Raw genomic sequence first — 26753 nt, forward strand, 5'->3', positions numbered from 1 at the left:
AAGGCAAAACAGCATTTTTGTTTATAAAATATTTGCAATAGAAGGCAGTTACTTGACACTTAGAGTTTAACTGCGGTTTATACATTGAGTCTATTATGTCTAAAGCATAAAGCAGACTTGAGAGCTCCATCTCCACACTTTCTGCCAGTGCTGGAGCTGCAGAAGAGCAGGCACAGACACACTCTTGTGCACACCTCTCCATAGATAGCTGCAACCAAAAAAGACAGGAGAGAGTGGAAGAAAAACATTGGTCTCATTTTGACCTTGTGGTGAGCCATCCGTAGACCATAAGTATATCTTAATGACTCTACAGGAGTGTCTGATCATTAATGGCAGGAAGGATCTGAGCATCCCAACAGGTAGGAAATCAAGAAATGCAGCCAGGAGAACCACATGGTTAAGAGGGAACTGCGGGGCAAACTCAAGTGGAAGAAGAGAGTCTACAGATCGTGGAAGGAAGGACTGGCCACTTAGGGCCAACAGAATATTGTTGTCAGAGGTTGCAGGGAGGCAACTAGGAAAACTAAAGCCTCCTTGGATTAAACCTTGCAAGAGAGGTCAAGTATAACAGAAATGAGTGCAACCATTGTCCCCACGGTTTTACCAAGGGGAAGTCACGTTTAACCCACCTGATAGCCTTTTATGAGGACATAACTAGGTGGATAGATCATGCACTGGATGTGGTAAGCATCTGACACTGTCTCCCACAGCATCCTCACAGCTCAACTGAGGAAGTGAGGTCTGGATGATTGAGTAGAGATGTGGATTGAGAACATGTTGAAGAAAAGAGGTATAGATAAGTCTAGTTGGAGGCTTCTATCTAGGAGTCTCTCAGGAGTTAGCACTGGTTCCTAGATGAGGGCACAGAAGGCACTGTCAGCAAATTTGCTACCAACACAAGACTGAGAGGAGTGGTTGACACACCAGAAGGCTGTGCTGTCATTGAGACAGACCTGGACAGGCTGCAGAAATTTAATGAAATACAAGGACAAGAGTCTTGCATCTAGGAAAGAACAACCCCATAGACCAGTGTGGATTAGAGATTGACCTGTTGGAGTGCAGCACAGGGAAAAGGGACCTAAGTATCCTGGTGGACAGAAGGATGACCACGAGCCAGCAATGTGTCCTTGTGGCCAAGGAGGCCAATGGCATTCTGGGGTGCATTAGGAGGGGTGTGGTTAGTAGGTCAAAAGAGGTTCCCCTCTCCCTCTACTCTGCCCTAATGAGGCCACATCTGGAGTATTGCATCCAGTTCTGAGCCTCTCAGTGCAAGGACAGGGAACTGCTTGAAGAAATCCAGTATGAAGTCACATAAGGGAATATGTCTCTTATGAGGAAAGGCTGAAGGAGCTGGGGCTCCCTAGATTGGAGGAGACTGAGGGGTAACATCACTCGTGTTTATAAAGATGTGAAGGATGAGCATCAGGAGCACAGAGACAGGTACTTCTTAGTGATGTCCAATGACAGGACAAGAGGCAATGGGTGTAAGCTGGAGCATAGGAGGTTCTATGTGAACATAAGGAAAAACTTTTTTCACTGTGAGAGTGACAGAGAACTGGAACAGGCTGCCCAGAGAGGTTGTGGAGTCTTCTTTTCTGGAGACATTCAAAACCCACCTGGATGCAACGTGGTGATCCTCCTCTGCCAGGGAAGTTGGACTAGATGATCTTTGGAGGTCACTTCCAACCCCTAACATCCTGTGACTCTGTGTGAGTGTTATCTGTTACATTTTTAGCAGACATAATTCCAACTATTCCTGATCTCAGCTGGCTTTGTTTTTCTTCCCCATGCTTTACTATTTCTTTTCAGGATTACTTTATTTGCCAAAAGGATTACAGTACACCTAGAGAAAATACAGTATACTACTGGGGCACTGCAAGAGACACAGCAAAATAAATAACTGTAACACGTAAAAGGCACTGTAGATCAAAGTAGCTACTATTAAGGAAGAACCCGAATGCCAGCAAATCCTGATTTATTGGGACAGAAGGGGAAAGGCCTTGTTTTGGTATTTTAATACTTAAAAAAAAAATGAACAAATAATTCAGGTAAGGTGCAACAAGCATTTGACTGACCTTATAAAGCAAAGGTGATTGTCCTAGCTTCAAAAGTGCAATTTTTTTGGTCACATTCGTAATGGCTTGAATCCGGATCAAGTCTTCCACGGTCCCATACTGCACATCCACAAGTTCTGCCTGCAGAGAAGACAAAGTTCAGGCTATACCTCTACCATGTATCATTAAAGGTGCTCCTTCCACAAAAACTAAGTTAAATTTACTTAAGTACAAGCACTTGAGCAGAGCTCTGCAATTACTTTACGCCCACTTCCTAACTCAGAGTACCTGTAGTAACAGAGTTTGAGAATTCAATCTACCAGATACATCTATTTCTTTGCAGTTGTCACTCACAATTCATCAGCCATGACAACAACCCTTTTGTTGTTTGGTCTTGGTGGGTTATTTGTCTATTTTTTGTTTTCTTTTTGGTTGGTTGTTTATTTTTTCTGTCAGGAATTAAATGGTGCTGATCGTCAGGAGAATTTCCTCTTGTTATCTAAAGAAGTGTATTTTAAATCAAGTGAACTCATTCACCTTTATTTTACTTAAATGGAATCAGAGTCTTGTATCACAGTATCATCAGGGTTGGAAGAGACCTCACAGATCATCAAGTCCAACCCTCTACCACAGAGCTCAAGGCTACACCATGGCACCAAGTGCCACGTCCAATCCTGCCTTGAACTGCCCCAGGGACGGCGACTCCACCACCTCCCCGGGCAGCCCATTCCAGTGTCCAATGACTCTCTCAGTGAGGAACTTTCTCCTCACCTCCAGCCTAAATTTCCCCTGGTGCAGCCTGAGGCTGTGTCCTCTTGTTCTGGTGCTGGCCACCTGAGAGAAGAGAGCAACCTCCTCCTGGCCACAACCACCCTTCAGGCTCCCTCAGCCTCTCCTCGTAGGGCTGTGCTCAAGGCCTCTCACCAGCCTCGTCGCCCTTCTCTGGACACGCTCAAGCATCTCAATGTCCCTCCTAAACTGGGGGGCCCAGAACTGAACACAGTACTCAAGGTGTGGTCTAACCAGTGCAGAGTACAGGGGCAGAATGACCTCTCTGTAGAATGTTTTAAAACATGAGTGGATGATTACACTGGCCATTCATGAAAATACAGTGAAAACTCTACCAAGACATAGTTTTAGTATGCAGTCTCATGATGCCTCAACAGACTACATTAACTATTAAAGTGTTCCCGTGTAACCCATCAGTTACTCCAAATGTCATTCTCAGATAACCATTTGTAGTAGTTTGAGATGCTAGGAGGAAGTTCTTCCCAGAGAGAGTCATTGGCATTGGAATGGGCTGCCCAGGGAGGTGGTGGAGTCACCATCCCTGGAGGTGTTCAAGACAAGACTGGATGAGGCACTTAGTGCCATGGTCTGGTTGACTGGATAGGGCTGGGTGCTAGGTTGGACTGGATGATCTTGGAGGTCTCTTCCAACCTGCTTGATTCTATGATAAGTTCCCTTAAGACAACCACAAAGACCAAGTCCCATCCCAGGAGATGCCCCTGGAAATTGTGATTCTGTCCTTCAATTCCATAATCCTGCTATGGCTTTATAAGAGGGTAGCAAAGCCAAATCTTGCTCTTTTCACTCTCTTCCTTTCACCTCTCCAGAGGGAGTCTTATCTGGGTAACTATGGGGGCATAACGTGCAGTAAATTTCCAGCTGCACAATCAGGCCTGCTTGGGCCTAGCAAGAGACAGTGGTGGTGGGGAGAAAATGAACACCAGGATTTTGGTGGTTTAGTCTGGCTGAGGGGAAGGTTTTGGAGGAATTCTCATGTATCCTATACCTGTATTAGGTTGAATGAAGATAATCAGAGGCCTGGAGCACCTCTCCTATGAGGACAGGCTACAAGAGTCAGGGCTCTGCAGCCTGGAGAAGAGAAGGCCTCAAGGCGACCTTATAGTGGCCTTCCGGTGTCTGAAGGAGGCCTACAGGAAGGCTGGGAAGGGACTACTGACAAGGCCTGGTAATGACAGGATGAGCAGTAATGGGTTTGAACTGGCAGTGGAGATCTAAATTAGATGTTAGGAAGAAGTTCTTTCCAGTGAGGGTGGTGAGACACTGGCACAGGTTGCCCAGGGAGGTTGTGGCTGCTCCCTCCTTGAAGGTGTTCAAGGCCAGGTTGGATGAGGCCTCGAGTGACCTGTTCTAGTGGGAGGTTCCTATGGTGGAGGGTTGGAACAAGACACTCTCTGAGGTCCCTTCCAACCTAAACCATTCTATGAATGCCATATTTTTTTCTTTCTCCTCCCGTACCTCTTGAAATACACTTTTTTGTATTCCTCTCCACTTCAGTAAGACCCTTCTTATTTTACTGCCCTCTTTTAAAAGAGTAAAGTCATGTCTACATCTGTCTGCTCTTAAACACAGGGACACCACTGTGATAAGACTACTTCACTCTGGCATGTAAATATTTCTATTAATACAGATTTTGCATTTAGAGCCATGTCTAAGTAAAATAAAATGGTTTAGCCCATGCAGATCTTCAGCTCTGTAGGAATACATAATAAAGGCCTGAATTAATACTAAATGTCAATTATTGGCAGGGGTAGAAAGATCCTTCAAGGCACGTCTGCAAGGATCTTTCATTTTGCTTTGTTTCACATATATATAAGCATTATCAAAGCCATTTTTCTAACACATAAATAGCAATAAATTCCAGTGAAGACCAAGCGTGGGTGCAGAGAAGGGTGCAGAGGCTGGGGAGAGGTCTGGCAAACATGATCTATGAGGAGCAGCTGAGGGAACTGGGCTTGTTTAGTCTGGAGAAGAGGAGGCCAAGAGGGGACCTTGTTGCCCTCTACAGCTACCTAAAAAGAGGTTGTAGTGAGGCTGGAGCTGGTCTCTTCTCCTAAATTACTAATAAGACAAGAGGAAATGCCCTCAAGTTGCATCAGGGCAGGTTTAGGTTGGATGTTGGGAGGAAGTCCTTTACTGAGCATGTGGTCAGGCACTGGAACAGGCTGCCCAGGGAGGTGGCAGAGTCTCCATCCCTGGAGGTGTTTAAAAGGAGAGTGGATGCAGTGCTTGAGGCTGTGGTCTAGTGATTAAGGATGCTGGATGAAGGCTGGACTGGATCACCCCGGTGGTCCTTTCCAACCATAGCAATTCACAGTGCTTAGATGCTGTGCTGAGGGCTTTGGTTTAGTCAAGGATTTGTCAGTGTGAAACTAATGACTGGACTTGATGATCTTGAAGATTTTTTCCCATCAAAGACATTCTGTGATTCAGTGAAGCATGACAATAATCATCTTGTACATTATTATTTTAGAACATTATGAAGCTCTCAGGATACCACTGAGGACATTCTTTGATCTCTAAATCTCTGTACAGTGTTCATATGAAACACAAATACTAGAATATATTATGGGAGAGTTTAAAAACTAAAATAAGAGAAGTAGTAGAAGACAGAGAAGTTTCTCTTTCAGCTTAGCTTTGGTAACTTAAGTATGCATTCATTGCCAAAGGCAGCAGTTCTGATTTTTTAGCATCTCTCAAACTCTAACAACAGCTGGCCTGGATGTCTAGAATGTGTGAAATTTTACTAGATTCCTGAACGTGGCTATTTTAGGGAAGTATTTACTCTTGTGCAACTCCACCCAAATATTTTGAGCTTGTGCCTCAGTGTTTGTGTAACTCATACCAAAAAAAATGCCAAGGTTCTTGTTTTCTGCATTTTCAAGTTAGCAGGAGCCCAAGTCTGTAATATATCATCAGTGCTATAAACCCCAAGTATTTAGAAAAGTCAACCAAAGTTAGAACACATTTCTGTAAAAGGCAAAGAGTAGATTTAACACCAAATACTGAAATGTAGGAAGAGAAAATTTTGCACTTCATGCAGTTTCTTCTGCAATATGTGCGGGTTTAAAAATATAAAGAACTTACAGACTACTTCACAAGAAAATTCAAATGGTAACTAGAGGCTGAAATCTAATATATTTCTTTTCCTGTCCCATTTGAAAAGTATGATAAAATCAAGTCCAGAAGTTTTTTATATTAGTGGAAGCCATTTAATATTTGACTTAATCTGAAGCCTCTGGTTATAAAGGACTCATATCAAATAAGGAAAGGGCACTTCCAGGAAATTCACACAAATTTTACATCATTCCTTTATTCTAATTTGTATCTACAGACATCTAAGTAGATACACTTTAGTCTAAGAATTATTCATCTCAGAAAGTTTTATGGCTTGAGAGGTTAGATTCAGGCTCATTTCTGGGGAGACCTCTAATCTAATTCCTTTAGACCAAATGCTTTTCCTCAAGCAAATAAAAAAATCAGAGCTTTCATCATTTGTACCACAGAAACTACACTGAATTTTCCTGAGGCAAAATCAATACACATAGACACAACATAATGAAGTATCAAACCATTTTCTTCTACAGCATGCCTGTGTGAAAATGAGATCCCATCCCTGCCCATCTACATTCAAGTGCTTCTTCTCTTCACATTATTTTTGCCAGCTGCTTCTCCAGGGTGCTATCCACCACTCTGTAAACAACAAAACTACATGTTTGCACAATTATTAATGCATTTAGCAACTGCCTTTTGATGCTCTTAGTTAATTTATGGATGTAAACTGCATCTTCAAGAGCAGCTCACCAGTCTTTCACAGGCAACATGAGATCAACAAGAGCAGACTGAAAAAGGAGCCCTACAAAAGCACAGCTCATTTTTCAATTATGTGAGAAGTGGAACTCAAGTCCCTGCTGCCCTAAACACTCTGCAAACTGTGTCCTTTGCTCCAAATGTTAAATATAAGCTCCAATGCCAGAGCTATGAAATACACTTCTGGATGCAGAGTACATATAAGCTGTACCTAAGTCATTACATAACGAAAAAGAAACTGGGTATAAGACAACCAAGAGTTACATATTACTTTCATTATGCATCTTTCATTACACATCTTCCACATGAAGGCTAGGTTAAAGCTCAATAGATTAGAAGTCTTTCTACTACCCTCGTCTGAAAGTAACGATCATAGAATGGTTTGGGTTAGAAGGGACCTCCAAAGGTCATCTAGTCCAACTGCCATGCGGTGAGCAAGGATGTCCTTCACTAGATTAGGTTTCCTAGAGCTCTGTTGAACCTGACCTTGAATGTCTCTAAAGATGTGGCCTTGACTACCTCACTGGGCAACCTGTTCCAGTGGTTCCATCACCTTCATGGTGCAGAACATCATTTGTTCCTAACATCCAATCTAAATCTACTCTTCTCTAATTTCAAACCATTCCCCCTTGTCCTAACACTACAGGCCTTCATAAATAGTCCCTTTCCAGCCTTCTTGTAAGCCCCATTCAGGGACTAGAAGGCTGCTATTAGGTCTCCCTAGACACCTAAGTCTCTTCTTACTGTCCAACTTTAGGGGTACACGTAATATTTCACTATGTTTTGAAGTGGTTCTCTCCTCACAAGTCGAACTACAAATGGTTCTTCCCCTTCCAAATGAAGTCAAGAATTCATCAGAAGGATTTAGAATGAAGCCATAACAATCCCAAGCTCAATCCAGAAAGGAAGAGGTAATCATTAAGTTCTAATAATTGTTTTAAAAATTATTCCTACCCCTTCTTTTCTTGCACACTTTAATATTTTACTAACATTTGTAACAAAAGGAAAAATAGTTTGCATTACTTAACAGCAACATCTCAAGGGATGAGATTTAACAAGGCCAAGTGCAGGGTTCTATGCTTTGGCCACAACAACCCCAAGCAGCACCACAGGCTGGGGAAAGAGTGGCTGGAGAGCAGCCAGGCAGAAAGGGACCTGGGGGTACCGGTAGACAGTAGCTGAACATGAGCCAGCAGTGTGCCCAGGTGGCCAAGAGAGCCAAAGGCATCCTGGTCTGGATCAGGAATAGTGTGGCCAACAGGACAAAGGAAGTTATTCTTCCCCTGTACTCAGCAGTGGTCAGGCCACACCTTGAGTCCTGTGTCCAGTTCTGGGCTCCCCAATTCAAGAGAGATGTTGAGATGCTGGAATGTGTCCAGAGAAGGGCAACAAAGCTGGTGAGGGGCCTGGAGCACAGCCCTGTGAAGAGAGGCTGAGGGAGCTGGGGGTGTTTAGCCTGGAGAAGAGGAGGCTCAGGGCTGACCTCGTTGTTGTCTACAACTACCTGAAGGGAGGCTGTAGCCAGGTGGCAGTTGGTCTCTTCTGCCAGGCAACCAGCAATAGAACAAGGGGACACAGGCTCAAGTTGTGCTGGGGGAGGTCTAGGCTGGATGTTAGGAGGAAGTTGTTGTCAGAGAGAGTGATTGGCATTGGAATGGGCTGCCCAGGGAGGTGGAGGAGTCACCGTCCCTGGAAGTGTTCAAAAAATGACTGGATGGGGCACTTAGTGCCATGGTCTGGTTGATTGGCCAGGGCTGGAAAATAGGTTGGACTGGATGATCTTGGAGATGTCTTCCAACCTGGTTGATTCTATGATCAAATAAAGTACAGTAGTACAGTTTTGGTTCTATATAAATACATGGGTGCTCAATCAAATGGACCCTTTATTTCTAGTATAAAATACTGAAGAAAAAATGGAACTTTAAAAATGTTAAAGAATCCTCTTGTATCCAAGGAGTGTGACCCTCTCAATAAACCACTGAGAAATTAACATTCCTTTCATATTGCATGAAGTCCTGTTTTAGTCATAGAATTCCTTACACCTCCAAAAAAGAATGATTATTTTTTCTACTCTTTTTTCCCAGAAATGCTTACAACATAAGACAATCTTCGTTTTACACATTCCAGACTAATGTAAGCAAACTATCCCAGCCCAAATCACCCATATTTGATAAACTGCTTTCCTTTGGATAGGATAATACTGTTAAAAACAAAAGAGAGCTCATACTTTTATCAGGTGCTAAAAAAGAACACTTGTGTACTTGGTTTAGATATGCAGTGGTAAATCCTCTTACCCTAAATCTGGGAAACTGCTAGAGAATGAGTTGGTTTATCTATTTGAATTAGGTACTTACTCTTTGAATTGTTTCATGCTATGCTGTTTGAAAGATAGGAGTATTTAGGAACAAATTGCCACGTGCAATATGGAGTTCAGTAGTATCCCCCCATGCATGAAATGAAGTAGGGGTAGATAATGAAACAAACATTTTTAGGCAAAGTAATTACTTTACATTAGACTTATTAGAAGTTTGCAAGTCTTAGGATGATGCTTAATGAGTTGTAAGCATTTTATCTTCAAAAATATGATAAAACCTCCCAAAACAGAGAAGACAAGGACTCTGAAAATGCCACAATCAAGACAGACAATGGTATTTTTCCAATTTCTTCTATGCATCTACAAAATTAAAAAGAATAAAACTGTAGTTCACCTGGTCATGGACCAAAAAAAAAAAAAAAAATCAAAGCAGGTCATGAAAAGAAAAAGTCTGACTAACTATATGAAGCAAGAGGCAGCTGGGGTCCTGACAATGCTGGATAATACTTTAAATCTTTGTTGGTTTTGCAAATGCTGAGTCAATTGAAAGGATTAAGCTAAACAGGTAAAAACAGCAATGGGAATACATTTGTCATATTACATTGTTATCATTTGGATCACTTATGAGATGAAAGGAATAACAACAGCATCATACATCTGCATTCAATACACTGGCTAAGAGGCAGACTGTGGCTGATTTACCAGGGGCATACAAGACAAGAAGATGATTAAGGGAATAACCCACAGGAAAGAAAACTTCTAAGCCAGCACACTCAGAAAGGGATGTTACTCACAACCAGCACAATGAAGATGGAATCAGTGTAGATAGGAAGGTAGCTCTTAAATGCACCTGCTCTAGCTATCAAAGCTGGGAATAGTAAGACAGAAAAGCACCACTGTATGCACAGAGTTTTATCATTATTTCTTAAAAGAATGAACAATCTCAAAGAAATCTTATTTGAAATGTGTAAACTTATGCAGAATGTAACTCCAAAAGTAGTATGCAAACTGCTTGCAGTGAAAAATCTCTTAATCTTACCTGTCATCAGTGCCACAGTTCAATAACCTCGGATTATGAATGTATGTTATCAAATACCAGTCTGTTGACTCACTTAATGAACAGCTTCTACACAAACTATTTGGGAAGTCAGGACCACAGAAGCTGCAGCTATGAAAATGACTGATACTCAGCAGCACAGTCAAGCTCTTATTTCTGTCAGTTCTGACCTACCCAACAAGAGAGTGTGAGAAATAGGTGACATAAAGAAACTCCAAGTACTGAAGAAAACTAAATATTAAATGCCATATAAAAAATACATTTAGGATTGCTTATTCTTTAACATGAAGACAGATTTCTCCAAAAGGCAGACAATAATTCTAGGATTACCAACACCTCAGTTCTGTGGCCATCAAAGCCTACTCCATCCCCACTTTCATTACCATCAACGCCCTATATCTGTCCTTCACCACTGAGCTACTCTTTGCAGGTTGTTCACAAGACAAAGGTAACAGAAACCTCCAAGGTATGATCATTCACAAGTAAAAAACCTCCCCTTAGTCATTCCACCTAGAGCAAAAACTCCAAATACACTTGCAAATTGTATCTGAGAAAACAGCAGTCTGCAAGCAGGACATGAGGCTAACTTTAATTAAACACTTCACTCTATTATTTGCACAGCTCTGAAACTGAGGCTGAATGCAGCATTCAGCAGAGCAGAAAAGTAAATTCAGGCTGGCTGTAGATCAAAGTTGGACATCAACAAACGCAAAAAAAGGCACAAACACAAAACTAGCTCTAAAATGAGAGAAAAGGAAGAAAGAAAAGGGGAAATAACAGAGCTGTGTCCAAGTATGCCAAATAATGTGTTGGTGTAAACTCTGCTCCACTTTCTGACAGGAACTGCTGCTCCCATTTCAGCCAAAAGCTTCCCTTCAGTAATCAGGCAACCACAGCTGTCTCACTCTGATTGCTACCACTCAAGCTCCCTTCATTGTTCAAAATAGCAAGCCAGAGACAAAATAAACAGCCAGAGTCATCTTTTAGATACTTACAGTATTTCTACAGACATGTTAATATTCAAAGTTATCTTTCTGACTTTGTCCTTCGCTTGGTTCTAGGCAAAAAAAGAGGGACAGAAGGAGACCTTCTGTTTGTGGGCTTTGTGGCATGTGTTTCTTGACGGTCTCCAGCTCAACTTGAAGTGCCAAACTTTGAACTAATAAAGTCATGTGCTTAACTATTGATTTATTTTACAGTAGTAGCACTCAGTATGAATTTGACAAATCAGTCTGCTCCTTCATCATTAGGACGCGCTGAAGTCAAATGCAAGCACAGTAAGTTTTATAATTTATGTTACTAGGTACAGCTCCATCTGAAGAGGTAAAGATCCAAGGAAGCGTGACTGAGGGTATAATTCAAGATTTAGCCAAATAAATACAAGTCAGACACAAGACAGAAGCAGATCAGAAAAGGATATGAGAAAGAATCCTAGAGTGATTTTTAAGAGGAGAGTTCTGTGGGTGTTTTTTCTATAAGAAAGAATAATTTCCTTCATTTAGAACTCAGTTTTCATGCAAATTCTATACTCCAGGGTTTACAATCATTTCAAAACAACACTGTTTTTTGAAATCTCCTGGTAAGATACCACTATTTTCTTCATGTAAAATTAGGTATAGGGCCTCAAAATCCACTCATATCATCTTCTGATGGCAAATATTACTTACAATGTTTTGTGTGTGCTATGACAGCTACAGTTGGAGTAATCACATAGAAATGTCTCTGTGATAACACACAAATGACTAAATTACATATTTGAAAGCAAACTCCCCTCCGTCCTTGGCCAAATTTGGACACTACTTATCCATACTTTATTTTTACTAGCACAGGATTCCCTAACCTTGAGCATCTTTTTATGTCTTATTTGCAAATTAGAATGAGAAAACTAATCTTATGCCTTGAAAAACAACAACCTGATATATTTCTATCAACTGTTGAAGCAAGCCCAAAAGATATTTCTGTGCAACTTGAATCTGAACATTTTTGAGCCCCAAAAAGCAAATAATTCCATGTTTGGATTGGCTGCTAGAACACTAAGAGATGCATCTGACTGACAATGTCTGAGCAGATTTAAATCACAGAACTTCAATATTCCTGCACATAGAAAGACAGGTGTGTGGGGGGGTCACTAAATAAAAAGCTAGTCATTAATCAACTGGGTGGTTGTTTTTTTTTACCCACAGGTCCTCTTGAAACACATTCAGGACATTTTTTCTTCATGATCTTTAGCACTTTCCTCTAAAAGTTTTCTTTATTTTTGTTTAATGTTTCTATCATACAATAAAATTTCAGAGTAATTCAATATGACTCACAGTGTTAGCTTATAGTCAGAAAAGGTGCTTTGTATTCAGTTTCTATCACATAAAATTGCATCCTAGATGACAATGACAGCTAAAACTGTAAATTGTACCAAAACTGGAGGGAAAAAAAAAGACATCTCTTAACATCAGTTTGATATAGTTTGGCCTCACAGATCAAATTCAGTCACAGACACATATACACACTCCCTACACCTCCTTGTCCTTTCTATCCAGCTAATACAGCTCCATTCTAGGCAGGGCTCTATTGAAGCCTCTCCTACAGGTAGCTTCTGCTGTTCCTGTATCATGTTTGGAAACATACTGGGGCTCAGCTTGCCTGTTTTCTTGCTTTTTACAGCTCATAGCAGGATTTTTTCCTGCCAGCTCCCAGGGAGACTGAATTAAGATCGAAGGCTCTTTATAGCCTGTAGAAAAGAACCTCTTCTGTGTTTTATGGTTACAGAGCTCCAGATAAATCTGAACTAACATAGCTCAGTTCACTGTTCATGCTCATCTTGTAGACTCCACCCTCTACAGCTATTTTCAACTTTATTTTTCCTTTTATTTCATCTGTACTTCCCCCACCCTTTGTCCAAAATCACATTCTCTGTGTTTACTTTTAGCAGAAGACAAAATTAATACTTACTACAGCTTCTTAATTAATTATATCCAGTGAGATATCCAAACAATATACCTATTTTTTAATCTTTTTTAATTAAATATCAATACACAGAATCACAGAATGTTAGGGGTTGGAAGGGACCTTGAAAGACCATAGAATCAACCAGGTTGGAAGAGACCTCCAAGATCATCCAATCCAACCCACCACCTAGCCCTATCCAAGCAATCAGACCATGGCATCAAGTGCCCCATCCGGTCCCTTCCTGAACACCTCCAGGGACAGCGACTCCACCACCTCCCTGGGCAGCCTGCTCCAAACCACCTGCCAGAGCAGGATCACCTATCCCAGATCACTCCAAGTGAGTCTTCAATGTGTCCAGAAAAGGAGACTCTACAACTCCCCTGGGCAGGCTGTCTCATTGTTCTGTTGCCCTCACAGTGAAAAAAAATCTTTCCTTATGTTTCCATGGAACTTCCTATGCCTCAACTTCCACCCATTGCCCTTTGTCCTATTGTTAGGCATCACCAAGAACCACCTGGCTCCATCCTCTTGGCACTCACCCTTTACACACTGATAAACATTAATGAAGTTACCCCTTAGCCTCCTCTTCTCCAGACTCCCTCAGCCTCTCCTCATAAGAAAGATGTTCCGCTCCCTTAATTTTTATGGCCCTACATTGGTGCCTCTCAAGCAGTTTCCTGTCCTTCTTAAACTTAAATATAAGTCTAGTTTTTCAAGTATTCTGAACCACAATATTCTTATTTCGAGTCATTTAAAAGGGATATTCATTTTTAAATATCCATTTGATACCTAAATGCCTGTCAGAAGTTTTACTATTTCAAACTCCCATTAAGCAATGCTGATTATTTGTCTCCTCTGTGGTGACAAAAAACGTAGATTCTCTTTCTTAGGTATACTTAATACAATTTATTCTCCCTCCTTTGTAAGAGTTATGTTGCAAAGATAGTTAGTAGCACTAGACCCTAAAGTATAAAATCACATTGATTATATATTCCTAAAGAGAAACAGTAATCTGTATTTGTCAGCCTACTTGCTTTAGCTTATTCAGGGGTAATTACTCATGCAAATATACATTTACAAATTACACAAACTAAGGATAAACTAAACAAAACAGAATTGCTCATCTGTGATATGACATCTTAAAAAATAAAGTATAAGCTACACATGTACGCAATAAATTATAATGCTGTGGTTTAAAGCAGCCTTTAAACCCTTCCATGAAATTCTGGCTTTACACCACAATCTAGTCCTTTCATGTCGTAACTCTGCTGTATTGCAGCCTGGCCTGGAGAGCTTGGTGAGTTTCATAGTATCATAGTATGATACTATATTATGATACTATGAAACTCACCAAGCTCTCCAGGCCAGGCTGCAATACAGCAGAGGTCTGACAGGCGACTCCCAAACACAGAGAAAGAAAACAAAACATCCAGAAGCCACAGACTGTCCTCTGTCAGTGGCCTTGTTATCATACCTGGAATAAAACCCAGGCAATCGCTCCCATACTAGATAGCTACAGATATAGAGAAGACCTTATGGAAGGTGCCTAGAAGAGCTTTGTATATTAATAGCCTTCACAGGCTGCAGCAGAAGCTGCCAACTAGACAGTTATTGTAGGGAAGCATCTTCCCAGCTGGACAGCTATTTTAAGAAAGGATCCAACTCAGCAGGGCAGGAGAGGCACTGGGCACACTCCCCACACCTCCTTGTAGGCTCAGTGTAAAACATAAGCACAAATCCAGAGAAGGAAAATATTCTCCTATCTGAAATGGCAGGTCAGAAGAAAAATGCCCTGTAAAGCAAATGCTGTCTATTTAAGGCAGAAGTTGTGTCAAACTGCTTTGAAATGTTACATGAAAATACTAATGAATGCAAGTACAATCTAAATATTTCTTTTCATAACTATAATAGTTTGATAGTTCCTAGTGAGTAAAGTATCAACCATTCAATTGCTTTCTTTTGAGAGTTAGTCTGGCTATGTCAAAATGAAAAATTCGGCCATGACTTAGAATTAGTTCTGGGCTCCTCAATTCAAGAGAGATGTTGAGGTGCTGGAACGTGTCTAGAGAAAGGCGAAGCTGATGAGAGGCCTGGAACACAAACCCTATGAGGAGAGGCTGAGGGAGCTGAGGGTGTGCAGCCTGCAGAAGAGGAGGCTCAGGGGGGAATCTCATTGCTGTCTACAACTACCTGAAGGGAGGCTGTAGCCAAGTGGAGGTTGGTCTCTTCTGCCAGGCAACCAGCAACAGAACAAGGGGACACAGTCTGAAGTTGTGCTGGGTAAAGTATAGGCTGGATGTTAGGAGGAAGTTCTTCACAGAGAGAGTGATTGGCATTGGAATGGGCTGCCCAGGGGGGTTGTGGAGGCACTGTCCCTGGAGGTGTTCAAGGAAAGACTGGGTGAGGCACTTAGTGCCATGGTCTAGATGACTGGCTAGGGCTGGGTGCTAGGTTGGCCTGGATGATCTTGGAGTTCTCTTCCAACCTGGTTGATTCTATGCTTCTATGAATACGAGAAGCCCATTTCCCAATCAGCTCTCCTGCATGGTGTACTGAAATACAGAGGCTAGCTCCATTTCTAGGCATGCTTGCTATACCAACACATAAAACATACATGGCTGTTGCTGCAGTACATCAATAGATAAAGCTGAAACAGACATCTACCTCAAAAATACAGATAATCCTGTGTATGTAGAGGAGGAGGTCATCCACTGCATCAGGAAAACACTTGAACTTTCAGAAATGTCAGTGAGAACTCTATTTCCCAAAGTATAATAAATGCTCTTTCACAGAGTACTTATAGCCCTTGCTTGACCAAACATCAGGCACTTGAACGTAATCAGGGAGACGGCCAGCCACATAGTGCTGCAAACATAAATCTGAGCATTAAAGGAGCATTTTATCAAATCTAGAGAGGCAAGCATGCAGCTGTGAAAAGGAAAATTACATCTTTCCTATCTTGTGCATTTTGCTGGTTTGAGTCTCTAAATTGCATCTGCAGAAAAAGGGCTGTGGAAAAAACAGGTTCTGAAATTACAAATGCATTGAAGTGATAGAAAAGGACTCCAATGAAAACAGGGAATATACTTCAGTAGTAACAAATTCAAGTGGCCCAAATGATTGATCAGGACAAATACAAATATGGCTGCAGGTGAGAATGACACAGCTCTAGAAGACTAAACATTTTTCAATCACCTAACAGTTTGGAAAGCAGACTTGTATTACAGAAGACAAGTACTAGGTGACTCAGTTACACATAATAAAAATATACCAGGAAGAAAATCAAGTTCTTTCAAAAAAGAACATGCATTTGGTCAATAAATGAGATAATTCTCATTTTCCCAGCTATTTCATCCTCCAGAATACTCCCCAAAGAAAGATCATACCTAGCAAGCATCAACCAGCAGTAGGAGTAACATCTCTCCTGGCTGACACCACAGCAGGAGCTTTCCTGCATACTTAAGCAGCTTTGCTCTAGTAGTTGAAGCCACTGCCAAACCTCTTCTATCCTTATTCACCTCTGTCTGCCCCTCGAAGATATCAGTGTGAAGCAGTAAATCTTACAGGAGACAAGACCAACTCTGTATGGTAACATAATTCAGTGGAAGCAAGATAAATTCCTTGAAGCATCTTCTTTCTCACACACCTACTCTTGGGCCCATCACAAGCTGGTGATGGATTAGTCACCTTCTCTTTGAACTGCAGAGCACAGGAACATAAGAAATAATTATGAGAGTACATCTGGTATTTCTCATTATTATTTTACATTAAGAACCTCTTAATGAACGAGATAAATACAGTAACTAATATTCATTACATGAGCTGTTAGATGTGGGGTTTATTTAGTGGAAAGGACAGCATATCAGACAGGGAGAAAAATAGGAATCCTAAATCTAGAAATAGGGAAGGCAAATGTATTTGCAGCTTTGTTTCATTTGCACTGATCTTTTTATTATTTATAAGCAGATACTTCTCTCCTAGGACTGTAGCTGGTGCACACAGTCAGAAGTGTTGAATGTCCAACCAGCTTAGAAGTAAAATTCTGAACAGAAAGCTTTTTCTCAGGACATTTTAGTCCAGCCACTGAACAGTTTCTTGCATTTTGACAGTTTATACACACACCCAATGCACTTCTGCCAACTGCACCTGGATACCAAACTTAGACTTGCCTGTGGTTAGTAACTGTGTCTTGCTTGGTTTATTATTCCTTTTTTACATCTTTAAGAATTCAGTTCTTATCTATTTTTTCAACCAGCTGTATCAGAGCTGCACTTTTTTTTTTCATCTTGCTCCAGAAAGCTTTCAAAAGATATTTGCTTCAAAGGGTTTTCTCTAAGAGAGGCCTTCTTCACTTTTTGGTCTTTCTTACTATTAAGGCTGTGTGTCCAGGCTTACAGCATTCCTCAAAACAGTCTCTAGAGAGGTACATCCTTTGCTCTTTTATACCAACATTCTTCAACAAAGAAGTCACACAAGCTGCTAAAATCTGTCCTCACCAAATTATTCACATAGTGGCAGCTTTATCCTCAACTAGTTTAGATTACATTTCAAATCTGTCACATGTGGCTTGGTTTTCTTTTTTGGAATTATTTCCACCCTTTCAAAGCCTTCATCTCAGAAGATTATTTTTGAACTTCATATTACCACATCCTAACAGAGATAGGAAATCTTCAGACTTGCTTTGAATGATGCTTTCATTTCAAAATATTAAAAAGACTAATAAGAGAGGAAAAAAAAGAGTCCTGTAGAAAAGCATTCAATGAGATGATATTATTACATCTAGGGGAAAAAAAATCAATTTTTAAGATTTTGACAAAGTGTCCAATACTCACTGTAAAAGTTATAAGAGTAGACACAGATAACTTCTAAGATAAAACACATTGCTAAGGCTTCATCTGACAAGATTTATCACACTGCATCGAAGATTAAAATACTCACTCCTAATTCTTTTCAGCTGCCAGCTCTAAGTCACAAGAGGAACCACATTTAAGACCCTTTTTCTGTATTTCCAAAAATAATCAAGTGCAGTCTGTCACGTTATTGTTTGGTTTTTCAAGTGTCTTTTATTACAGTGAATCTAACTCATGTTCTTATGGATGAATGACTGATGTCCGGGTCAGAATTCTGCAATCAGGCTACCAGGTACGGGATGTTTAGATATGGTAAAATGTAATCTGCATCCAACTACAGATCACAGACGTCAGGGGTTGGAAGGGACTCAAAGAGTTCATCTAGTCTAATGCCCCTGCCAGAGCAGGATCATACAATCTAGCTCAGGGCACACAGGAACACATCCAGACAGGCCTTGAAAGTCTCCATAGAAGGAGACTCCACAACCTCTCTGGGTAACCTGTTCCAGTGCTCTGGGACCTTTACAGTAGAGAAATTCCCCCTTGTGTTGAGGTGAAACCTCCTGTGCTGCAGCTTACATCCATTGCTCCTTGTCAAGTGAGCAGAGCCTGTCCTTCCTTCTCCTGACCCCCAGCCCCCAGATATTTATACGCATTTATTAAATCCCCTCTGTGTTCTCTTTTCCAGACTAAAAAGCCCCATGATGATATTTTTATTGCTAACATTCCTTAAAAGGATTTAGGACCTGCTTCTCTTCCCTAACCCTGCAAAAAAACCCAAAACATCAGCAGCTTAATCAATATTGTATTTTACAGTCACTCATAATATCACAAAGCTGAGTAGCATTTTAACCACTCCTTTACTGAATATGCAAGGAGCTACATGTGTTCTTTTAATAAGCAATGAAGTTATATAAGTAGCTTTAGGGACAAAAAATGGGTATTATATAAATATACAACTGCTTTGTTATTGTTCTCTTTACATCAGTTGTAGTTGTTTTTTATATTGGTTTTCTCACCCTGGTAATTTTTTAAAAGCTGATAATATTTGCTTTATAGTCTCTCTGCTGAAGGAATTTTTTGCTTTTAGTGTAAGCAAGATCCCTTCAAGGAAGTTTCAAACCTTCAAAATGCTAGAGAAATTTAAAAGGAAAAAAAAAATCCCTAAAACCCAAACCAAACAGCTCACAGCAGAAGCAGTTTTTAACTTGGAATTCCTCCTCTGAGGAGGATATTGCCCTTATAAACTTAAAATAGAACTCAGTAAGCTCATATTTACTAAGATGTAAAAAAAAAATTACAGGGAGCTGGTAAGATAGCAGAAAGATTTCCACTTGGAGTACCTTTGTACTTAGGTTTGCACTAAACACTGCTAACAAAAAACAGTTATGAAGGAACAGAAACCGGGTAGGTATCAACCCAGATATCTAATGAACTGCAGAGGTGATTGCAGCTTAATGGGTCTAACATGCAATAAAATAACTAAAGAGAAAAAAACATTTCTCAGAGATCCATGCATTTACCTAAGTTCCTTCCACTTGCATTCTCTCATGGCAACTACTAACAGACAAAATTCAACTCCAGTTCAAAATGATGCAATTCCTACTACTTTCAAAAGGAATTTTACCTGCACTAAAATCCCAATAAAGCGGCAAATCTATTTCCCAAGTCCTCAGTGTTTGCCTCCTCCAGTTTTTACTATGCAATTGGAATGTAAATAATGTTTATGGATCAGCACTGCTCCCTCTGAATACTGGAGAGAGAGGCCTTGCTGAAAAATGCCTTTAGCTGACGATGTGCAATGGCATGGAAGTGCTCAGTGATCTGTTAGAGCGATAGATATCAAGACACCTCACCTTTTGCATTTGAACCCCCTCATTTACTATCAAGGCTATTACTACTAAAATGTGATTAGGGATATTTTATTAGTAAAACTTGAGTACATGTTGACTCACACTTATAAAACAGCCAAAGGTTTTGCAGCAGTAGCCACGTGCATTTTTGAAACTCTGCCCTTCAGTGATACAAAAATCTTGCAGCAGTATTAACCAGGCTTTTGTGCACCATGAACTCCTATTTTTAGGGAGCTGTACAACTTTATTTATGAATGGTTATGTGATATATGCCATAAAACTGACAGGATGTTCTGCAGGACATCTCTTCAATGGTTGTTTTTCAGTCCTTGACTGCAATTTTAAATTATATAACCTTCACATTGCATTTCACAGCTTTCTATATGTAATTATAACGGAGAGGCAGCGATGCTGCAGTTAACATTGAATGCTGTTTTCTGTTTAAAGGTCAAGTCTATTCTAAAATCCATATTCTAAGTGAGATTGTCTTGAAAAATTTTGGTGCCTACTTAGTATGCAGAACAGTGGTCTAAACTGTGATTATTTGTGGAAGAGGACTGTGAGAAGCTCTTCTATAAATAAAAGGCAAATAAAAGCTCCTCTAAAACATCTAAATGTTACCAAAATATCACATGATACTTCTCATTTGTGTGTATGTGTTATTCAACCTATAGCCCTAACTATCTGCAAACTGATTTTAGTTGCTAGGGATTCATTTTAGCTAGTATATGTCTCTTTGGAGGGGAAAAAAAGAGAAGGAGGAAAATGCTTAATAAAGATAATAATGAACTAAATTGGCATGCCAAAAAGAATTAAATGCACACATGTATCAAGATTCCCTCTAGCTTGACATTTTGCACCAATGTGCCATCAAAACTGACGGAAAAACTTAGGGCGAGATGCTGAGATTACTTAATCTAAATTGCGTGTAGACTCTGTCTTTGGAATTCAAGATGTGCAAGTGAGGATGCTGCAGAAGGCTCATTTGGAAATTTTGCCTGAGGATAACAAAAAAAAAAAAAAGGAAAGATTTAAAGATTTTCTAAAACCAACCCACTGACACCAATCTCAATTCAGAAATATTGTTACAGAAATTACCACTGATTAGCTAGAGGGAAGATAAGAAGAGTGCTAATCACATTTCCAGTACAACAAAACCCAATCAAATGGAAGCAAGCTGTTGGGTCAAGGACTTCTGATGCATTGCCCCTCCAGAGGAACTTGTAACCTTTCAGTGCAGAGCTAGAAATAGAAAGCTGCAAGTACTGCAAAGAAATAGTGCTGTGGTAACGCAGACAATAGAAGAGAGGAGAGGGTACTATAGGGCAGGCAAGCCCACTCATGCCACAGGATCAAGTGGGAAAGGTCAGAGGGACAAGCAGGAGAGGGGAGGATGAATGCCATCTTCCTGTAGAGTGAAGGAGCTGGAACAGAAGGGAAGAGAAAACACCTCAGCATAACCATTAAAAAATGGAGTATCTAAAGAACAAGCCAAGTCTTGCTTCCCTTATTCTCATCTTGCCAAGCTTGAAGAATGGTGGGAAGTGCACTGAGTGAACTTAACAGATGGGTCTGTACTTCTCATGTTGCTTCAGGTTGCATTAATCTCTGCAGTGGGTTCTCATTTAGCTGAGAAAATGTCACTGGAACAAATGAACCGGAGCAGACTGATACACCATCAACAGATGTAGGGAATCTCTTCTGTATATTGCACATAGAGGCAGAGAGTTGCCATTCTCACTTGTCTGCTCCCTGCAGCTTCTCCAAAACTAATCAGAGATATCAGTGGCTGAGTTGGGAGTATACATGCCTAAAATCAGCAGACACACTAAACAGAGAAATGGGTAGAACCAGTGAGGGAACTTGGATGATGTCAGGGAAGTGAGGTGTTACAGCTGAGGAGTCCAAGCAGAGAACAGGGATGTAGAGGGGTCAAATACAAAGGAGACAGCCAGGAGTTGGCGGAAGTGCCTGGAGGTGGGCATAATTCATCTCTCTGTGAAATCAAACCTCTGTCTGCATATGCATTTCAAGAACATGTCACTACTTTTACTTCTCTTACAACAACATAGTCCCTTCAGTGCAGGAAAGTCATATTTTGCTGGGTTAACTGAGAGCATCCACCACGAAACAAAGAAAGAACTGAGGTTCAGGAAAGGAGCCAAGAGGGTACATTCAACAACCAAGGCAGAAGAGCATACTGTAGCATAACACAACAATGCTGTACAACAAATCTCTGTTTAAGATATTAAAGTAGAATTCAGATTGCCAAAAGTTCATTAACATTTCTATAAAGGAAAGAGTGAACGAATATAATTGTGTACAGTTCTGGAGCCCCCAACACAAGAAGGACATCAAACTGCTGGAACAAGTCCAGAGGAGGGTCACAAAGATGATCAGAGGTCTGGAGCACCTCTGCTATTAGGGCAGGCTACGAGAACTGTGGCTCTGCAGCCTGTAGAAGAGAAGGCTTTGGGGAGACCTTGGAGTAGTCTTCTAGTATCTAAATGGGCCTATAGGAAGGCTGGGAGGGACTCCTGACAACTCTTGTAATGACAGGATGAGGAATAACGGGTTTAAACTGGAAGACAGGAGATTTAAATTAGATGTTAGGAAGAAGTTCTTCACAGTGAGGGCAGTGAAACACTGGAACAGGTTGCCCAGGAAGGCTGTGAATGCTCCTTCCCTGGAGGTGTTAGAGACTAGGTAGGATGAGGCCTTGAGCAACCTGTTCTAGTGGGAGGTGTCCCTGCCTATGGCAGCAGGTTGGAACTAGATGATCTTTGAGGTCCCTTCCAACCTAAACAGTTCTATGATAAGGTGAAAGGAAGGTGAAGAAAACTTTGGGTCACACAAACATGGTTTAAAAATCTCAGGAAATCCAATGCAAACACAATCTTCTATTTGCTATAATTAGTCTGTCCTTTAATGATGTCCCAACACACCAACCAGTACATCTGCTAAGCTTTTCACTTCACAGTTGCTAAAGAAACAGGGAATGGAGCAGATGAACATTGCAACACCAAAACTGAACCCTTTTTTTTCTTGCTGCACTTCCCTGTACTCAGTGGGCTTCCTTTAAACCAACCACTCAGATGACCCAAGTACGACCCAGCCTTCTGCTCTGCTTCCAGCCAAGATGTGTCCTTCCTTACACTTCCCTGCACTTGAGAGATTACTGCTGTGTTAAGAGATGGGCTACAATATGCACCTACACTGACACCACCTTCCAATGTGGCACTTAAAGGAGGACACTGGATCTCTGGGAGTTCACATACACCTCTCCTCAACTCTCATCGATGCTTCCACAGCTTGGTGGTTACAGCACGTGCAGCCACAGCTGTCAGATCACTGGGCATCATGAAGGCAAGCAAGGCACAGCACATCTGGAGTCACCACACTACACTCACTCAGAGACTGGCTAGATATTGCTTGAGAAAGGTTTTTTTTTCAACTCATACATTTGATGCAAAGTAAGTTCCATTTACATACTCTTTTGGCCAGTGGCTTTCTTGTTTCCATTAAGGAAACAAAAGCTTCAAACACTATAAAAGGTGGCTGATAAATAAAAACGTATTTCAGGGATGTCATCCTTTTCTCAGACTGACCTAGTCTACAGCACATTATTTACATAACTGCTGCAATGACTATTTCAAAACTGACTAGGCAGCACTCTCCAGAACTGTAGACTGCCCTGCTTGTCACCGAGATGGGTAAATAGTGTCACCTTTTCAGGGCCTGATGAAATATAGAGTAGTAGTAAAGCACACCATCCATCACAATGGCACTAAGTAGATTTTTGCAGTAGATTTCAGATCAGAAATGTTCACATTTTCACTCACAAATGCTGTTTAGACTGTTAGCAGAAAGCGCAAATTGGATGGCTTATACACGATGGCCACATGATGAATGGACGTGACAGGTGGCCAAAGAAAAGGAGTCTTGCTCTTCTACAAATAACTTTGTCAACACAGAAACAAAGCTATAAGCTGTGCTGGTAGCCAGACTGCAATAACTTAATGGTTTTATTTGCCTGAACTTCTAGCAAACCAAATGTACAAATGAGACACAATAAAGAGGCAGCATCAAAGCAGTATTAGCAATTGAGTGTGATTATTTGACACACAAGAGATATTTTCTGCTAAGGTTGTGTTACATCTGAAAGAAAATTATTCAGATTATGAGCAGCTATTACAAGAATACCTTTCCAGAGGAAAGCTCTCATGATTTTGCAATCAACCCACTGCATGTAACTTTCAGTTCCACTGCAAGCAATCCAGTCACCTTCTGATGGCTGAACCCAGCAACAACCACCACCTGCCATTTTCTCATCAAGTTTTGCTACTTCCTTCAGTTTAAACAGTAGAAATTACTGTGTAGGATTGAGGATCAGGAAGGTTAGATTACTACCAACTTATCTGGAGCTCAAACAAATAGGAAAATTTCCCTTTTAGGAAAAGACTCTACATCTAAGGACACTTTGGGCAGACTTTCAGAAAAACAAAAGATTTTAAGTTCTGTGAGGGTGATAGGAGTCCTAAAAAAATCTCACTGTAAAACTGTGCACAATCATTCTTTGGCTCAAGTACAAGCTTCTGAGTTTTGCCAAAGGTCCAACTCTAGTGATGAGTACAATGCAGCTTGTGTGGCACTCATTTCTGCAAACTGACCTTAAACAGAACTCCACATGGAACATGTGTTCACACTAATAAGGTCAATGATTTTTCCCAAAACACTGGATTTCCTTCAATCTGATTCATTTGGTAGCAACATGTTGATTTTCCTGACATTAAAACTCAATGGCCATAACTATACTTTTACCTCATTACAGTTACTCTTATTAAGGTAACCTTGAGAAAATAATATTATATATTGAGTTTCTAAGTGGCAAATGTGAGATGTGAAACCCATTCTTTAGTATTTTCTTTTATCCAATGAAAAGTTCAAGTGTAAATCATGCAGGTTAGGATTTACCCTTGCCTACTTTAATTTCTTAACAACCTTTTCAAGCTGTTTGAGATAATGACCACGAGACTCAATATGGAAAGCAGGCACATAAAGTACACTAAAACAGAAGATGGAGAATAAGATTTCCTTTCCTTCTCCTATCTGGAATAACTCCTTTGGATTATAAAGCTCCAGTGCTTTTCAGAAAGAAAAACTGAAGCCTGTGGATTTCAGGATGAGAAATTCAAGGATCTGACTTTTTATCAGCCTCACTGATCTGGGGGTCCTAGTGGATGGGAGACTGAATATGAGCCAACAGTGGATGGGAGACTGACTATGAGCCAGCAGCGTGCCCTTGTGGCCAGGAGGGACAATGCCATTCTGGGGTGTATCAGACGGGCTGCGGTTAGTAGGTCAAGAGAGGTTCTCCTGCTCGTCTTCTCTGCCCTGGTGAGGATGCATCTGGAGTATGCTGTGTCTAGTTCTGGGCTCCCCAGTTCAAGAGGGACATAGAATTGCTTGAGAGAGTGCAGTGCAGAACTACAAACGTGAGAACCTCTCTCTTATGAGGAAAGACTGAGGGAGTTGGTGCTCTTTATCTTGAAGAAGAGGAGACTGAGAAATGACCTCATCAATGTTTATAAAGATGTAAAGGGTGAGCGCCAGGAGGATGCTGCCAGGTTCTGCTCGATGATGTCCAATGACAGGACAAGGGGCAATGGGTGAAAGCTGAGGCTTAGGAAGCTTCATTTAAACATGAAGAGGAGTATTTTCACTGTGAGGGTGACAGAATACTGGAAGAGGCTGCCCAGGGGGATTGTGGAGTCTCCCTCTCTGGAGATATTCAAAACCTGCCTGGACATATTCTTGTGTGATCTGATATAGGTGATCCTTCTGTGGCCGTGGTGTTGGACCGGATGGGCTTTTAAGGTCCCTTCCAGCCCCTAACATTCTGTGATTCTATTTTTCCTACAGTTCAAATTTCAAACTTACATTGCTAGTCTGTAAAATGGGTTAGTGAGCATCATGTAACTACTCCCATTTACACATGCTATCAGTAAACATTATGGACAAAGAGTGTCACAAAAAGGGAAATAGACCACTTACACTTAGAAATCCAGTTAACTTATATGCCATAAATACCATATGCTATAAATACAGGGCTGGACTAGATGACCTCTAGAGGTCCCTTCCAGCCCAGACCATTTTATGCTTAAGATCTTCACAAAGATACAAAGGCATGTTGCAAGAGATATTCTCCAAATCCAAAGCCATTCACAATTTGTTGCTATATAGTCTACTCGCATTCTAAGTCACACAAAAAACAAACATATCTTTTAAACAAGAAAGAAATCAAGATGGGAAAGTCATGCTTCACTGCAATAACATAAGTTTTAAAAAGGAGAAAGACAACAGTCATGCAGTCAGCAGTGAAAACACAATAAACATATTCCAGACATATTTATTGAGATTTATAGTATCTCAGCTAGGAAAGGAAACAGAAATTATGACCTCTTCATGCACCTCCCAATATATTTGGAAAGCAAATACAGGAAGGTAGTAAGTGAAAACAGTAAAGAGGATAACACAAAATAATCCAAGATCTTACTTTGCTTGGCAAGTACCAAATCCCAATAAGCAGGATCTTTTCTACTAACAAAACATCCTAACAAAAGCTACGGCAAGATACAGATACAAACCAGTGCTTTCAAGAAGAAACAGAGCAGATGTGTCAAATGAGTTGCCACAGAAGAGAGTATGCTGGATCAATGACCATAATTCGGGAGTTCCAGGTATAAGTCCAACACTCCTACTATTGTCACTACAGAAAACTTCATTTTACTCTTCCTACAAGCATCCCTCAAACCAGTAGCACTTATACACCAGGAAGGATAGACTGTAGCTCTTGACACAGCTTCCAGATTTTTACATCCATGCAAAGATGTGAACTCAAACTCACACACTTTCAAAACTGGGGTGTGGGGAAAGGAAGAAATAATCATAAGGAAGCACTCAGGTCTAAGTAGTTTTCAAATGTGCATCAAAACTGGCCACATCATATTTTACCTAACCATTTCTTATTCCAAGACTGGGTACTCCATCACATGAACTTTGCCA

At 40.8% G+C, this 26753-nt stretch overlaps 1 protein-coding gene across 1 annotated transcript in view; it reads right to left on the bottom strand.

Moving 5' to 3' along the window:
* Positions 1-26753, bottom strand: part of NAALADL2 (N-acetylated alpha-linked acidic dipeptidase like 2) — a 343221-nt gene that overhangs the window by 213074 nt on the left and 103394 nt on the right. The window contains exon 5 of the mRNA XM_064164711.1: positions 2076-2195. Within this exon, the coding sequence (XP_064020781.1) occupies positions 2076-2195 (120 nt within the window). The remainder of the gene's footprint in view (positions 1-2075; positions 2196-26753) is intronic.

The sequence above is a fragment of the Pogoniulus pusillus genome, chromosome 26 (genome assembly GCF_015220805.1).
Source record: "Pogoniulus pusillus isolate bPogPus1 chromosome 26, bPogPus1.pri, whole genome shotgun sequence".
Classification (NCBI taxonomy): domain Eukaryota; kingdom Metazoa; phylum Chordata; class Aves; order Piciformes; family Lybiidae; genus Pogoniulus; species Pogoniulus pusillus.